This window comes from Polyodon spathula, chromosome 14 (genome assembly GCF_017654505.1).
Source record: "Polyodon spathula isolate WHYD16114869_AA chromosome 14, ASM1765450v1, whole genome shotgun sequence".
In the NCBI taxonomy this organism is placed as follows: Eukaryota; Metazoa; Chordata; class Actinopteri; order Acipenseriformes; family Polyodontidae; genus Polyodon; species Polyodon spathula.
The window spans coordinates 7,859,481-7,875,539 of NC_054547.1; the positions used below are offsets into that span (position 1 = coordinate 7,859,481).

Genomic DNA, 16,059 nt, shown 5'->3' on the forward strand with positions numbered 1-16,059 from the left:
GTATTCGTTTGAGACTAAAAGGTGCTGTTACAATAACAGCGATTATGACCTGTTTTGTTAGAGATAATCTTTTCCTGATGAAGGAGAGGACATCCTCTGGGTGATTATTTTTCCACTTGTGTGAGTTTTTTTCCCCTGTAAATTATTTTTATTACACCGTTGATGCATTATATATATATATATATATATATATATATATATATATATATATATATATATATATATATATATCATAAGAGATTTTTTTTTAAATATAGATTGAACTTAAACACAGAAAAAAACTTATGACTGCTACTGAATATACTGTACTTTACAACTGCTCTTCTCTGTAATGTGATATTCTGAAACGTGATACTTTGTACTCATCATTCACAGTATTGCCATATTCAGAAAGTATTTATCACTACTAAACTGAGATATGTTAATGTCACAAAGCTTCTCTGGATGGTGTTCATTTAAGAATTAATTTACATATTTGCAGTCTTAAACAAATGTTTCAGAATCATTGTGAAATTCACTTTAAGTGTATGTGTGTGTGGGGGGGGGGGGGGGGGGGGGGGGGGGGGGGGAAGTGTGTGTGTGTGTGGTGGGGGGGGGGGGGGGGGGGGGGGGGGGGGGGGGGGGGGGGGGGGGGGGGGGGGGGGGGGGGGGGGGGGGTGGGGGGGGGTGGGGGGGTGGGGGGGGGGGAGGGGTGGGGGGGGGGGGGGGGGGGGGGGGGGGGGGGGGGGTAGGGGTAATCATACACATGTGACCCTCCTGTCATATGCAAAGAACACTCATTATTATATACCAGACATATCCCCCCCTCAACAAGACACTACCATCATGACAGAAAAAAAGACACAATGAAACGTTCTTATACCTTTGTTAGTTGTAAGAATTATTTTTTTCTATGGGTAAATATCGGGACTTTACATCGACTTTACATAGGAAATCGCGACTGTCCCGACCATATAGGGACTGTTGTCATATATGCTTTTGTATTACGGCCTACACATTTCTTAGTTTTAAAGGACAACATGCTTCCTAACCACATATCCCAGGCTGCTCCATGATTTTGGGGCGGTTACCTTCACTGTTGTTCCTGTCGCTTGTCTTTACTAAAGGACAGACTTTCAATGTCACATTATATCTAAATCGCAAAATCCTCACACTGAAACACTTAAAAAGGAAAGCGAAAATGAATGCAGGAAACAAAGACGGGTGGTGCAGGATAGGACTCTATGGTTTCTAGTCCAACTTAAAGCCTATTTAAATAAAGAATGATCAAGCAGTAGCTATCGTTTGTGTTATGTCTGATACACCTAAGGGTCCAGTGGGAGTAGCCTATACCACATGCATGTGTGTATGTTTTTATAGACCTATTATAGCTTGTATGCGTTTGGCGTGCGAATGGGATGAGTATGCTTTTGGGGCGCTATTTTCACTTGGATTTACGCGCATGGAAGTGCGTAAACCAAGTGATAACATGGTCCTATTTTTTTTTTGTTCTTTTTGGTTTTTACTAAAATTGAATGAGTACCCAAAATAATAGGCAGAAACATATTAGTTCAAATAGATAAACATGGTATTCTTTAAACCCGTTTTTGAATCAAAGCCATGGCGTGAGTAAAAAACCAACCAACAAACATACAAAACCCATAAATGAACACGACTCTCCTTTCAAACGAAAAGATGAACGGAGCTCTTCTACGTTTCAGGATTTAGCTAGCCTATCGTTGCGCATTAAATAAAAAAAAATGAGTAATGTCAATTATTTCTCCTATAGTGAAATTCCGGCCTATTTAAACTTACAAAGCCACCTACAAATTAATCGCTGGAACATTAACTATTACATGTTGCATCTCGTAACGTTACCCTGTACATTATAATATAAAACATGTAACGTTTTGTAAATCAATGCGTCCCAAACTGAGACCTGTGACGGCGGAACACACACACAAACTGTCCTGCACGCCTGGCGCACGTTTTGCTTATCAATTGGTCAGGGTGATGTTTTAAAGGAACACTGAGAAAAATGATTCTCGTGCTAGTGTCATGTGCATTTATCAGAAAATAAAAGTAGTTATGCATGTCTTGTAAATAAAATGGAATGTCTCTAGTTTGCTATCTCTCCCAGTATATCTGCATATCTACCATCTTACTAATTGTGTTTAGGAAACAGTGAACTTCCCTTCTCTTCGAACACACAATAAAACCAAGGAAACGTGAGCACTATCCGCACCAGTGTTGTCTAAGTCTATTTTAGAAGGCATAAACTGGTAGCCTTACACTTTAAAATAATGACCACACATGCGTACACTGTAACAATGTGTTAAGAAATTAGACACCACAATAATGTATTTTATACACTATTGTGTATTTTGTGCGTATATAACAATTAAAATCAACATAAAAAATGTGATTCAATCTGAACAATGTTTTTTTTTTTATGAATATGTTTGCACACATCTCTAATAACTTATTATTTGTACATATTTATAAAGTCCATTACATTTTATTTATTTATCTAAAAAAAAAAAAAAAAAAAAAAAAAAAACAATTCTCACTTCCATCACTTCATCATAATTACTGCAGCTTACCGGACTAGAACTTGTATTTTGGTTCCAATTTACTCCTTATCTTTTTAGAGCCTTTCATGTCAATTAGAATATTTTAATATTTATTTGAACAAGTCATGCTCTTATGACTCGATATCTCAGCCATCAGTGTAACAATAACAGTTATGTTTGGTCATAGGGTCTGAGTCGTGGTTCCCCAGCCCCCATCGGCTAAGAGTGAAAGTTGAGAGAAGCCTGTGTGTCCCAGTGCTATTAGGGAAGGGATCCAGAGTTTGTTCAGGAAATTTGCACCATTTCCATATCCACTTGGCTCCAGACACACCGGCTATCCCGGATTTAGGATTTGCGTAGGCAGGTTAAAAATAACTGGGGTATAAAAACGAAGAGACGAGTCCTGGAACGCCACCACAACAGAAAAAAACACCATTCGCAGTAGATGTGTATTACTTAATATTATAGTCTATAAAATATGCATTTTAAAACTCTTATCTCTGTAGAAACAGCTTTTTGTAACTATATCGTAGATAACATATCGTGACATTATTCCTCAGTTTATGAGTATAGGCCTTTAACTTTTTTTTTTATTCTTATTTTTAAAATTGATTCTGCATCGATGATGCGTTTTACAATAACCTGTGCATACCTGTTTGCGCATTGCTTGAAGGGACATGTTGTAATTTCACACATTTATTATTATTATTATTATTATTATTGGCAAAAGATATACTTTGCTAAAAAGAGATTATAATGAGTTTACACTGGTCAACGAATAAAGAAATGTAGAGATTGTAGATTGTATGTAGAGAAATGTGGAGATTTTATTAGCCAATTTTTGGTTGTTTTACTTTGTACTTTGTTTTCTGCCGATTCCTCCTATTGACGTCAGGAGTCTATTTCCATGTAAATTGAGTTTTATAGCTTAGCTATGATTGGCTATTGAACCCTTGCCCTGATAACATTGTTTTTTTGTCCAGCAGGGGAAAACACTGTGAAACAATGATAAGAAAGGTGACTTTACAAGTATTCTTCGGGTTAAAATCTTCATTTTGTTTTCGCTGTGTCTTTAAAATGGTTTGCAAACATACATGACCTGTTGTTAACGTTTTTTTTTTTAACTGCTAACTTCAGTGTATCCTGAATTGTAAAACAGAAACGTAAATCTGCTGTGCCTGCCTTCGGAGGGATTAGAACAATTGTTTGTCAGTGAATGTTCACATCTCCCTAATAATAAAACACGGCATAACTCGCGTAACAGGACTGTATGTATTGGATGACAATGTATTGATAACGATAGCCTACCATTGTTAGTTACTATCTTGAATGTGTTAATGAAGTTTATAACTATTTACAACAATCAAATACACAATAAATATATAGGAACTAGAAACATGCATGCGTTTTAATCATGGGTTTAACAAGGTAGTATAATAGGTCAACATGTTGTCGGCTAACCGTTACAATTGGGCATATTTACCAGAGCTGAGCGATGCAAGAGAAAAGGCGTTACGTTGTCAAATTAACCAGTTTATTATTTGACAGCAAGTAATGGCTTGTGTTTAGATGTTTCTTATAAATTTGGACATGATAATGAATTATACATACATCGAATATTATTATTATTATTATTATTATTATTATTATTATTATTATTATTATTATTATTAAAAAAAAAAAAAAAAAAACTGGTAGGCAACACTAAGATAAGGTCCAAGTATAACAATTTAAAAAGAATACCTAATAAATCTCGCTTTGCATAATCTTCACCAAAATTTCCTGTTTCAATTATCTGTACAAGAAATGTTCATTGATAGGAAATCTTTGAATGTCTCCCTTCATTAACACAGTTATCACGAATGCACCTGTTCTTCGTTGATAAAGAGTATTGAGTTACATTTTTTAATTAATTAAAAAAAAAGATTAAGCATTATTTATTTCAAGTCACTAGAATGTTTACAAAAAAACGGTAAGATGTTCCTATTGTTATTTATTTACTGTAAAGGGGCGTTTTAATCATAATTAGAGCTATTAACAAGTTAACTGCGACCTCATTTCATCCGCAGTCATTGTAATTGTAGTTATGAAAAGAGAAATAAATAAAGGTAACATTTAGTCATTCAAATATTAACTGTTAACGTGTTTGCAATAGTAGGCTATCTCTGGATTGGAAGATTCAATAATCAGTCTTGATTACACTATTTGTCTTTTAATTTGGTCTCTGTTTGATCTAGCTTTATGTTTTGTTTCTGCAGTGCACGGGTGTTGCTGTTGATTTAAATTATTCTAAATTTAAGAAGCTTAGTGGAGCCCCCTAATGCTGTAAAGAGAGAATATGTTCTCCGTTCCGGAGACTTTAGCGAAAAGAATTCCAAAACATAACACAGCTTTTGAGCCCTGTGTTTGACAAATTCCTAGCTTGGGCAAATTGTCAGAGCAGCGCTGCTTTAAAATATTTGTATGTTTTAAATCAACCAAATAGGAAGAAAGAAAGAAAAAAAAGACAGGCAGGCAGACAGAAAAAAAGGAGGTGACTTAATGTTGCCATGTTGTTACATCTATTTATTTATTTATTTATTAAAAATAAAAACACCCCTCAAAATCTACATTTACATTTCCACCCTTGTTAAACACATTTCTTTGAAATGTGTACATTTCAAATGGAACCAGACTGGCTAACCACAGAAACCTGGATCATACACATCACTTTTTGATAGGCTAATAATACGATTTTCTAATGCTGTCTGGGAAACATGCAAATAGAGTTACAGGGGAACCAACCTCTATATTAATCCATTTATTTTTTTTTTAATTAACTTTAAAATAAAGCACCGCATTTTCAGAAATAAAAGCTGCAGGCACACACTTGTTTAAAGCTCCAGGCATACACTTGGTATATATTATTAATTTTGCATATATTTAAAATACAATTGGAACTTCTTTGTAATTGAAAGACTCGCTATAAATTAAATTGCGAAATAATAATAAAAAAAAATGCTAAACTAAACTAAGTGCTATTTTTTCAAAGTGTTATTGGAATACAATATATAAACATCTTATTCTACTGAACCTCATACGGTTACTCGTATTTGAATGTGCACCTGTTTTTTTTTGTTTTTTTTTTGTCAGTCGCGTGATATATGTTGTTTTGTTATCAGATTTTACACAGGGCGCTTCGTTCTCCTAATACCAAAATAAACAATTTAAGAGCAAGGAATTAGAAAACAAAACAGTGCTTAGTTTCTCTAATGGACACAGCTCTCGCCGAGTGTCTTAACTGAAACGGTCACAATAAAGGTTGTAACTTGATCTTTAAGTATAGTCATACGTCTAACAACAATTTAATTACACATACACATATAAGTGTGTAGGTTTTATTTTAGCACAAAAACAACTGTATTTAGCTAAGGAAATTAAAGAAACAAAACTTGTTCTGCTTTGTCTTTCCGTAATAGTTTCTTAGTGTAAAAGCCTATTGAGATTATTATGTAGTTCCACCTTCACAAGAAGCGTAATCGGTTTTTTGGCAAATGTAAGAAGGGCAGGTACAATGGGCGTGGTCTCAATTCAGCTACACCAATCAGAATGTAACACCAGCCAAGCCTTTCGGGACTACGGCGAGATAAAACAATCCAGCCACTTTCAAAGTTCAAGCAGTTGCGAAGTTTTTGCTGTGTAGAACAGTTTCTAAAACTCAACTTTTCCTAGCTGGCTGGATTTAGGAATTGAGTTCAATTGTTAGGAGTTTGTGCCTGTCAAAACAAACTCTTTACCATGGCTCTCGCCAATGCCATGCTACCTTCAATCTCCACATTTGCTGTCCAGAGTATGGATGAAAAACAAGATGAAATTGTGCATGTAAGTTTTATTTTTTAAAATTTCGTGGGGTATCTTGTTTTTAAACTGTCAAAGGTGTGCGTAATTGAATACTTGTGTTGTTGTTCAAAACCTATACCAACACATTTAATACCTTTCTATTTGCTGATACCGGGTGCACGACTAATTCTTTTTAAATGTTCTTATTTTTAGTTTGTTTCTACCAACTGTATTTTGTATGCTAGCCAAAACATGGTACAGTGCCTACTTACTGAATACTAAAATGCGATACTGTGAAATGCTTTTAAAAACAACAATAATAATACACTCTGGATGTGTACTAATACAAAGCAAAAAATAAAGAAAGAAAGAAAGAAGGAAAGAAAGAAAGAAAAAGAAAGAAAGAAAAAGAAAGAAAGAAAAGAAAAAATATAACCTGCTTTAATGATGACAGGTTACATTTCCTTATGTTTGAAGCTGGCTCGTCTGGTTTTCTCTGATGACAGCTTTAGGCATCAAATAGAAATATTTGACTAACACACTTGACTAGAAACTGGTTACTTTGCATTGACGTTTTGTTTGTAATTACAAATATATTTTCTTCTCTTGTCATCTTGCAGAGATGGAAGGTGGAGCGAGACGACAGTAATGGAGAAGGGAACGAATTGAGGCCGCTCATTGAAGTTGAATTTAACGTCGTCGAGTCGGCGTCGTTAAAGAAGGACGAAGATGATTTAAGCAAGTTCTTGGATTTAGAATTTATCCTGTCCAATACCATTGCATCTGAGAATGGGAATAACTCTTTACACCCATCAGCTTACCCTCTGCCTGAGACGCCCGAGAGCTGCAGTACTGTATACGACAGCGACGGCTCCTATCCTACGCCAAACAACTACGGTAACAGCAATAGCTTTTCAGGAAGCCCAAGCCACAGCCTGGTCGCTGAACTCCTAACCCCAGAGCTGAACTACAACGGTTCTTGTGACATTCAACAGGACTACAGCATGAAGGCAATCGTGGATAGAAGAGAGTACACAGAGCTTAGGACGCCCAGCGTGGGGAATCCTAGTCAGTTATCTATGCGCATGGACAATATGCACCACATGGGACTAAAAATCAAAACAGAGAACCAGGAGCACTCATGCATGATGGCAGCTGAATGTATGAGCCAGATGATAGACCAAAAGCCACCCCTGTTGCCCATGCGTCACCAACAGCATATTCATCAACTGCCACATCATGGGTTTGTTCATCCTAGGGTACCCCAATCGGCATGCTTAGAAGAGATGGTTCCAAAAGACTGCCACTCTATTGCTGATATGCACACCCACCCACATATGGCCCTTCGTCAGCAGTACCATTTCGGTAACTCATATACAAACCATTATGGCCACCACCAAGCCACACCTCAGTTTCACGGACAATTCAACATCTTTAGAGAGCCCATGAAGGTCCATCACCAAGGCATGCGTGGTATGATGCTGACTCCTCCGTCTTCTCCGCACCTGGAATTCTTTGCGCCTGTCTGCGCCCCAGAAGACTGCAAACCCAAACGAGGACGCCGATCCTGGGCAAGAAAGCGGACAGCAACGCACAGCTGCGAGTTCCCGGGCTGTGGGAAGATGTACACCAAGAGCTCTCACCTGAAAGCTCACATGCGCACTCATACCGGTAAACATTATTGTTATTATTATTATTTGACAATTTGTGAGACAAGAATGATTTGTATAGTTCACTTCTTTAGAAAAGATAAAAACTAGTTAATACATTCTATTCATATTGCCATATCAAAAAAATTGTGTATATATATATATATATATATATATATATATATATATATATATATATATATATATATTTGTGTGTGTGTGTGTGTGTGTGTGTATTTGATTGTAAATATAACGTAAAATAACCAATTGTCTGTTATTTATTTATTTTTTTCCAGGTGAGAAACCTTACCACTGTAACTGGGAAAGCTGTGGATGGAAATTCGCCAGGTCTGATGAACTTACTCGCCACTACAGAAAACACACTGGCCACAGACCGTTTCAGTGCCACCTGTGCGAGAGGGCCTTCTCCCGATCCGACCACCTGGCACTGCACATGAAGAGACACATGTAAAAAAGAAAGAAAGAAAAAAAACATTTACAAAATAATTATAATAATGTTATGAAATAAATAAAGTGGCTATTTGTAAGAGATCACATATTTTGGGCAAACAATACATTCATTTATGTATATAAAAGTGTCACTAAATTAAGACTAAGTATTTAAGAAAAAAGAGCAGTTAACCTTTTTGATGTGTTACAAATAATGACGTCAGCTGTGGCATTTCTACTTTTACAAAACAGGGCGGGACCCATGTTGTATATTGTTCTGTATAGCTTTTTGAAACTGAACTTTTGTTTATTTGTACATTCGTTTGTGTTGTTAATATTGCTTACGAAAAACCACAATTGTTTTTCTACATGTCAAGAGGCAAAGCGAAAAAAACGTTTTCAACCGTGGGAACTATTTAATTAGACTACTATAGAATATTTGTTGTGGCTTAACTTAAAAAAACAAAACAAAACAAACAAACAAACAAACAAACAAAAAAAAACTGTCTGTGTATAAAATGTTCGCTTGTCTCGTCTAGTTAATTCCTTTACTGCCGACTCTTGGTCTGTAAAACAGAATTGTTTTTGACGTTCTCAAGTTTCTGGTCTTTAAGAAGTTACAGAATCCGGTACTGTTTGACTGCCTTGTTTAATGAAGTTGTACACTTTGTAAAGATACATGAATTGTATTATTATTATTATTATTATTATTATTTATTATTATTATTATTATTATTATACTTGAAACTTTTTCAGCAGAAGTTATTAACCACGTGTTTACTGGCCTCATATAGCTCTCCAAAAAGCTTGTATTATTATGTATTGTTAGTTCTATGTAGACGAAGGCAAAACTAAATAACTCACTTCAAAAGTGCAATATGTGGTGCGTATCTTCTCCTTATTTTAAAGTGGATGCTTGTGTATAGTTGGTAGAGTTATCCAAAGAAAATATATGAGAAATGTATGTTGCTGTGTGTTTTACTAAAAATAAATGTAATATTAAACAAAAAGACCTGTCATGACTTGATGTCTGGATTTCTTGTGTATTTTACAGTACCCTACTGCAATTCAATTTTGCATAGGGATTCAACCTTGGGGGGAAACAGATGTGATGAGTTTAACATTACTAAAACATATTTAGTTTCTCTTCTGTTTACACGGTGCCAGCGTACCCAAATGAATTTCTAGTGAGTTAGCCGCCTCTGCATTATTTTACCCGATGGACTGTTTTCTTTTCTTTACTTAAATTAAATTATCTTGTATTTTCTGAAGATTGCTGCACCGAAACGAGGCATGGTGGTCTGACTTCTTTAAAGATTATATATATATATACTCTATATATATATATATATATATATTGTAATAGATCTATATATATATATATATATATATATATTTCGTCTTGAAGCAGATATACGTTATAAACCACATCACATGATCTTACCATTTTATTCTACACTCTTAGAACACATGTGTTAAATGTAACTCAGTTCTGAGTTCATACAGAGACCACACAGTTTTGTGTTGAAATGAACAAACCACAACACAATAATGTGTCTTTTTAACGTGCAAGTCCGTATTGCAACACAGTATTGTGTAAAAAAAGCACATTATTGTGTTATTGTGTACTTTCAACGCAAAATTGTGCTGTCCCTGTATGAACTCAGAACCGAGTTACATTTAACACGTTTGTTCTAAGGGTGTATGGTAGTTTAAAAGTTTTTAAAACTGTGTTAACAAGTACATTATTTATGATTTAGATTTTACTGTAGGTCTATCCAATAGAGGTTAAAAACAAAACAAAACAAAAAAATGGTAACCCTCACAAAAAAAACTATGGTCTGACAATAAGGTGGTCTATATACTTTAGTACAGTGAGTTATATAGGATTGTGTTTAAGGATGAATTAAGCATTCTGGCATCTAATGACTTTGACGTCTGTAAGCACATGACTTCTACAGCATTTGTCGTCTTAAAATATCTACAAATTCTAAATCAAGCTACTGAACAAAGTACCAAATATCTTCAAGAAAAGGCAGAACAGAATCATTAGTGCTAATAAAATATAAAGCAACGAAATACAATTCAGCGGTGAATGTGTTGCGACAGTGAAACAAACTAAAAACAGTAAACTGTGTACCGCACTGCAAACCGAAATGTTTAAGAATTAAATATAAATCTTGCGAAACAGATTTCAAGCACATTTTAGTGTTTCTTTTAAAATATAATGCAGACATTACCAAAATAAACTTTACGGTAGAACTACATGTCAAAATGTGCATAAGATTTATGTTTAGTTCTTAAATTATAGTGTGGAGCAGAACATACATCTGTTCTTTAAAAAAGTACATTGCAATATAATGACTGTACTATTTTCATATCGCGAAACAGGCGAGGATTCTGTTATAAATTAGACGAGACTTGACGGGGAATCCAAATTAAATGGCAGTTATCTATTTACTTTTAACTTTCAAGGAACAACGTCTATCTCACCACGAGGCTTGCAGCACTTGGCAGTCACGGGTCTGTTTTCATCTTTATCTGTGTTTTACAGAAATAGATGATGCCAAATAATACCAACAGTGAGGTGAGTTTGCAGATTCTACTTGATTACTCCTGATTTTAAAAAGTATAACAGGGGCGCCCCCTTGAGGACGGACAACGATAGGCGTAAAAATAGTATAAGGTAAGACGCATAAATAACGTAAACCGTCGAATAATTGGCTTGTTTTCAGATGTTGTTGTTGATGTTACATTAATGTATAGTCTACGACATATTGATCAGTAGACCTACATTATTAACGTGTTTGTTGAATATTTATGCTATAGGTGCAAACCTATACTGCTCGATGTCGACTTTTCCCATGAAACTGTTTCTGCAGCAACCCACGAAAGGGTGTTATTACAGTGTTGTATTAAAAAAGCGGTGCTCTATGAATATAATTATATGCAATCATCGGTAATAAATCAATTGAGGGTGTAATGATGTTTTAACGAGCCACCTCTGTGCCAGGTGAGATGAAATATCTCGTACCTTTGATATCTACAGTGGGTGGTAATTATCAGGTAACTTATGATTTCCTGCATTTCTATAAGCTGGTGCAATCACAAGTCACAGCAAACATCAGAGTTTATTAGTAATAGTCAGTAATAACAGCCAATAATCACTAATGGTCAATAGTCAAAGAACTATAGACCTCTGACATCACAGGTTATATAAATTAAATACTGGCTGAGTTTTCACATTATACCTAGAACTATTGACCCTGGACAAAAATTGTCCTCCGCCCTTTCTTCCATCAGAATATTAGTTTTCCACAGTAAGCCTGAACTGTCCATGTTTAATGCTGTAATTCTGGCCAAACTTATAAGCAAAAAACAAAAACAAACAAACCAGTTTTCTTGTACAGCACCCGCAATTGAATTTGAGCTTGGGAAAAGTGGAATAAAGATGTGTATCGAATATGAAACCAATATGTCAAAACATCTGGTCTTTATTATCCAGAAATAAAAGTCTTATGACCCCAATATGAAAGCCATATTAGGTCACAGGTCAACGTGAAAGGCACTGTTAGAGTTTCCAAAGCCCATGAAAGACGACTAGACCCACTGTTTATGTTTCATGAGTTGTTGAAGAATGTTGTTTCAGAAAAACTGACAAGTTCCCCTGCTGAAAAGTAACATGGAGCTTCACTCAAGTGAAAAATAATCGTCACCTCCCCATAGTTTCAGATACAATTGACACACCTTTTGTGTAATTGGGGTGCAACCATCTTGAAGGCTCTTTTTGAAACTGGCTCCCAGAATAACAGATAACAGCAACTGTTGCTGATAGTATTCCATTGACAGTGTCTGGCTCTCCTGATAATTTTCACAAGTACTTCTAATACTTTGCCTTTGTTACACATGTCCTGAGTGTTAACGTACTTACAGTATATCTAGAAAAGGTAACCAGTCCCTCCTCTAATTTATGACTGATCAATATAGCATTTGATTCAACAGTATACATAACAACTACCAGTGTTCTGGTGCAGCACTCAAAAGGGTCCCTCTTGCATTTGGAAAGGGAACAAATATTATATAATATAAAGGAAGAAGACCTTTTTTGACTGCTGCTAAGGTCTGTGCTTTATTATTCACTAATCAGATGGAAATCTAAGTTTAAAAATACTTTTACATTAAATAAACTTGATTTTACTGACAGAATGGATTTCAGGTGTTTATTTTTTGTATGACTTTTATTTTAGCTATAATAACCTTATGGTTTTAGTTTACATTCTGTATATAACCACCAAAGGGCAATAATCATTTAGACTCAGGATAGGCGAGGAACTTTGAGGATCTTCAAAAAATACATATCTTCAAATAAATATATACTATATAACATATGTCTTAGACAGATGGAGGGACTTTTGTTTATTTAAACCACTTCAATTAACTATAAGCTGACCCTAACATTGTATAATAACATAAATTATAATATATATATATATTATATATATATTATATAATATATATATATATACTTAATATATATATATATATATATATATATATATATATAGTGATATCACAAAAATGTACACCAAAGCTAAAGTTCATCCTTATGGTATAATATAAATGTCAAACCTTTTCTCTGGGGGGTGTGGGGACACTCAAATTTCACCTCTGGGCTCTTAGACTATGTAGATATAAAGGACCTCGGCCTCTCAAAAAAAGAGAATGGAGGAAAGTACAGAACTCTTGTTTTGGCAGTAACTTCAGATGTAATGAATATTCTCTTCCTTTTGTCATAGATGTTGCTGAATTAATGATCAAAGGTCTTCTTTATCTATTCTGTTCACGGTCAATGGTAAATGTTATGTATTACTTGCGTGTTTTTTTTTTTACTGAATCAGCCAGTTGGCCTAACCTTTATCTTGATGCAGCCTATACACTGTCCTAGAACTCAACTTTCTACATACACTATATAATCATACTGATAAAAACTGCAAATAATAAAATATAACTGCGTTCGATATCCAGGGTAATGGTTAAAACACAGGGTAATAACAGCGCTAACATTATAGAAAAAGTTATGAAAATTTTTTTTTATAAAAGTTGTAAAATGTTAAAGATGCATCTTTGCCAAAGACATTTGTGTTATAACTGTTGAACCATACAGATCATACATTTTAATGAGAACAAATTTACTGTACTATGCTTTTGTGAACCAAATGTACAAAGATGCAATCAAATCCCTATATCTGCCACAAGATGGCAGATCGTCACTAGTTACATTTCCATACCTCCCAAAGTCTTTTTCTGCTCCCATATTAAAGCCAAGTCCCTGATGGCAGATGAATCAACTGGGGATTTAAATTTGAAATAATTAATTTCTGCAGAATAGTGTCCTACAGCCAAGTATGTCATGAATTTCTGTTGTTCAAGGTAAAAAATGCAGTAAATAATGCATGTTTAATTGGAAACCATTTAAAGTATGCATTTAATGGGAAACTGTGTCTGATTGTATTAATCTGTGAAGGTAATGTCAGCACTTCAGGTTAGGGATTTGCTATAAACAATCGATATCTAGTCTAATGCATTTACAGCACACAATTAACATTGTTATTCAACAAATGGACACTGCTCTCCCATTATTTACATATGAACATTGCGGTCGTTAGAAAGCACAGCTGTGAGTTCAAACACATAAATCACATCCAACACAGCTCCATACAAACCAATGTTTATTTACAGGCATGGTTTTACTTAATGGCCTACAGAAATAACCAACTAACTGAATAATGAGCTAGTTTACTTGTTTGATTCCCTGTTTAATGTATTTGTCTTTCTCCCAGTTTCAACGTTCACACCTTACACAAAGGGCTTATAACAAGATATATAAATGAAACATGTTTTAAATGCAGCCCCCTCGCCACTCCACCAAATAATAGTACAGTTCTCAGATGAGCGACTAAAGTGCAATCGACCCCAAGTCATCTTTTTTAAAATTTTTATTTAACTAAGGAAATAATTATCACAAATTTCATTATTGCCCGTTTATTGGTTCAACAACCAAATCAAGACGGCTTTATTGTCTGCTGAATGCCAAGTTTCCACCCATGGGTATTTGACTGCACATTTATTTTAAATGTCTTGTGTTACTGTTATACAACACAGTCTCTCATGCATTACCTTCCAGCTGAGTCCCATTTCTTCTGTAACATTATAGAATCTTATTTTTACAATTATCTTTTTTTTTTTTTTTTTTTATGTATTATTACCCATGAAGGGATTCGTTGGTCTCAGTACAACCTGTACAGTAAATCTTAAATTGAACACAACATTTTGCTGAAAACAATCTAGGGAATGGAGTCAGATTTTTAAGTTACCTGTAAGGTAAATATCTGATAAACAATTGGATTACTGATCTTGTTAGTGGTTATTGATGTTCTAAATGAGCACTTTGGAGTTTGGATGAAAATACACTAGGACAGAACATTTAATGTACATATTTGTTTTGGGTTAATAGCATAAAGTTGTGCAACTAGGATGAGGAGCCATTTCAATAAAAAAAAATGCTGTAATCTTCTGTGGCTTTTTAAAACAGAACACATTGTCCTCCCATTATTTGGTTAAAGTTTGTTTAAAGGCAAGGGCAGCTGTTAGTTAAATATTGCCACAGCTATTACTAATGCTGGAATGCCATTATTTTTACTTGAGCAGATCTATACAGAACATAAACAAACCTAATAAAAGTGGTTGTATTAAACTCAATATTTTCCCTGTTGTGTATTTTCAGTCACTATATAGGTCTAAAATGTGCAGAAACATAATGACATCACTACCATCTAAAACATGTCTGACACTACAAATGTGCATCTTATACCCCTTTTACACTGGCACACTCAACCTGTGAGGGACTGGGACCCTCACAGGTCGGGTGCTTTTACACTGGCAATATACCCGACCTGAACCGACCCATACTGTGAAACTCCGGCCCAATAACATATCTGAATCTGGCTCTAGGCCGAAGTAGGCCGTGGGTGGAGTTATTGACTTTCATCATGATGCTGGTGTATCTTGATTCTTACATCTGTAACCTTATTGCTTTTGCCTTTATTTTATATGTTTAAGTTTTGTTTTTTTTCAGTGCCCCCTTTGATTTTGTTTCCTAAGTCACCTCCTCTTTGCTACGCCACCTCTGTAACTGTTCTCCCTCCGGCCGGGAGGTTAGTGAAGCCCACTTTCTGACCTTGGAGACCAGCAGCGCCCCATTTCTTAGCGAGGGTGGTTCTCCTCTGAGCTCATGGGGGTCCTCATCCACACTTGTAGTCTTTTCTAATTCTCTCCCTCTTTACTTCTCCTTGTCAGCCTCCTCTCCCGGGAAGTTGGTTTCCCAGACAGCACCAGGCCCTTCCTCAGCAGCAGTTCCAGTCTCCTGGGGAGACCTGTGGTCATCTTTCATTCCTTTCACATGTCCCAGTCTGGCCGTGCTGGCCCCCTCAAAAAGAGCAGTCCCCTGATTGCTTAAAAAAAAAACATTCTAAAGGTTCAGATAAATGAATACAGATACATTAATCAAATGATGTTGGTATATTGTTATA

General features: G+C 35.4%; 1 protein-coding gene across 1 annotated transcript; it reads left to right on the forward strand.

The window, feature by feature from the left end:
- The first annotated feature begins 6,200 nt into the window (after positions 1 to 6,200).
- LOC121327213 (Krueppel-like factor 4) lies at positions 6,201 to 9,502 on the forward strand. Its single transcript, XM_041271098.1, has 3 exons — positions 6,201 to 6,413; positions 6,992 to 8,042; positions 8,317 to 9,502. Exons 1-3 carry the CDS (start codon positions 6,330 to 6,332, stop codon positions 8,490 to 8,492), a joined length of 1,311 nt encoding a protein of 436 aa, XP_041127032.1. The 5' UTR covers positions 6,201 to 6,329; the 3' UTR covers positions 8,493 to 9,502.
- The last annotated feature ends 6,557 nt before the right edge of the window (positions 9,503 to 16,059 follow it).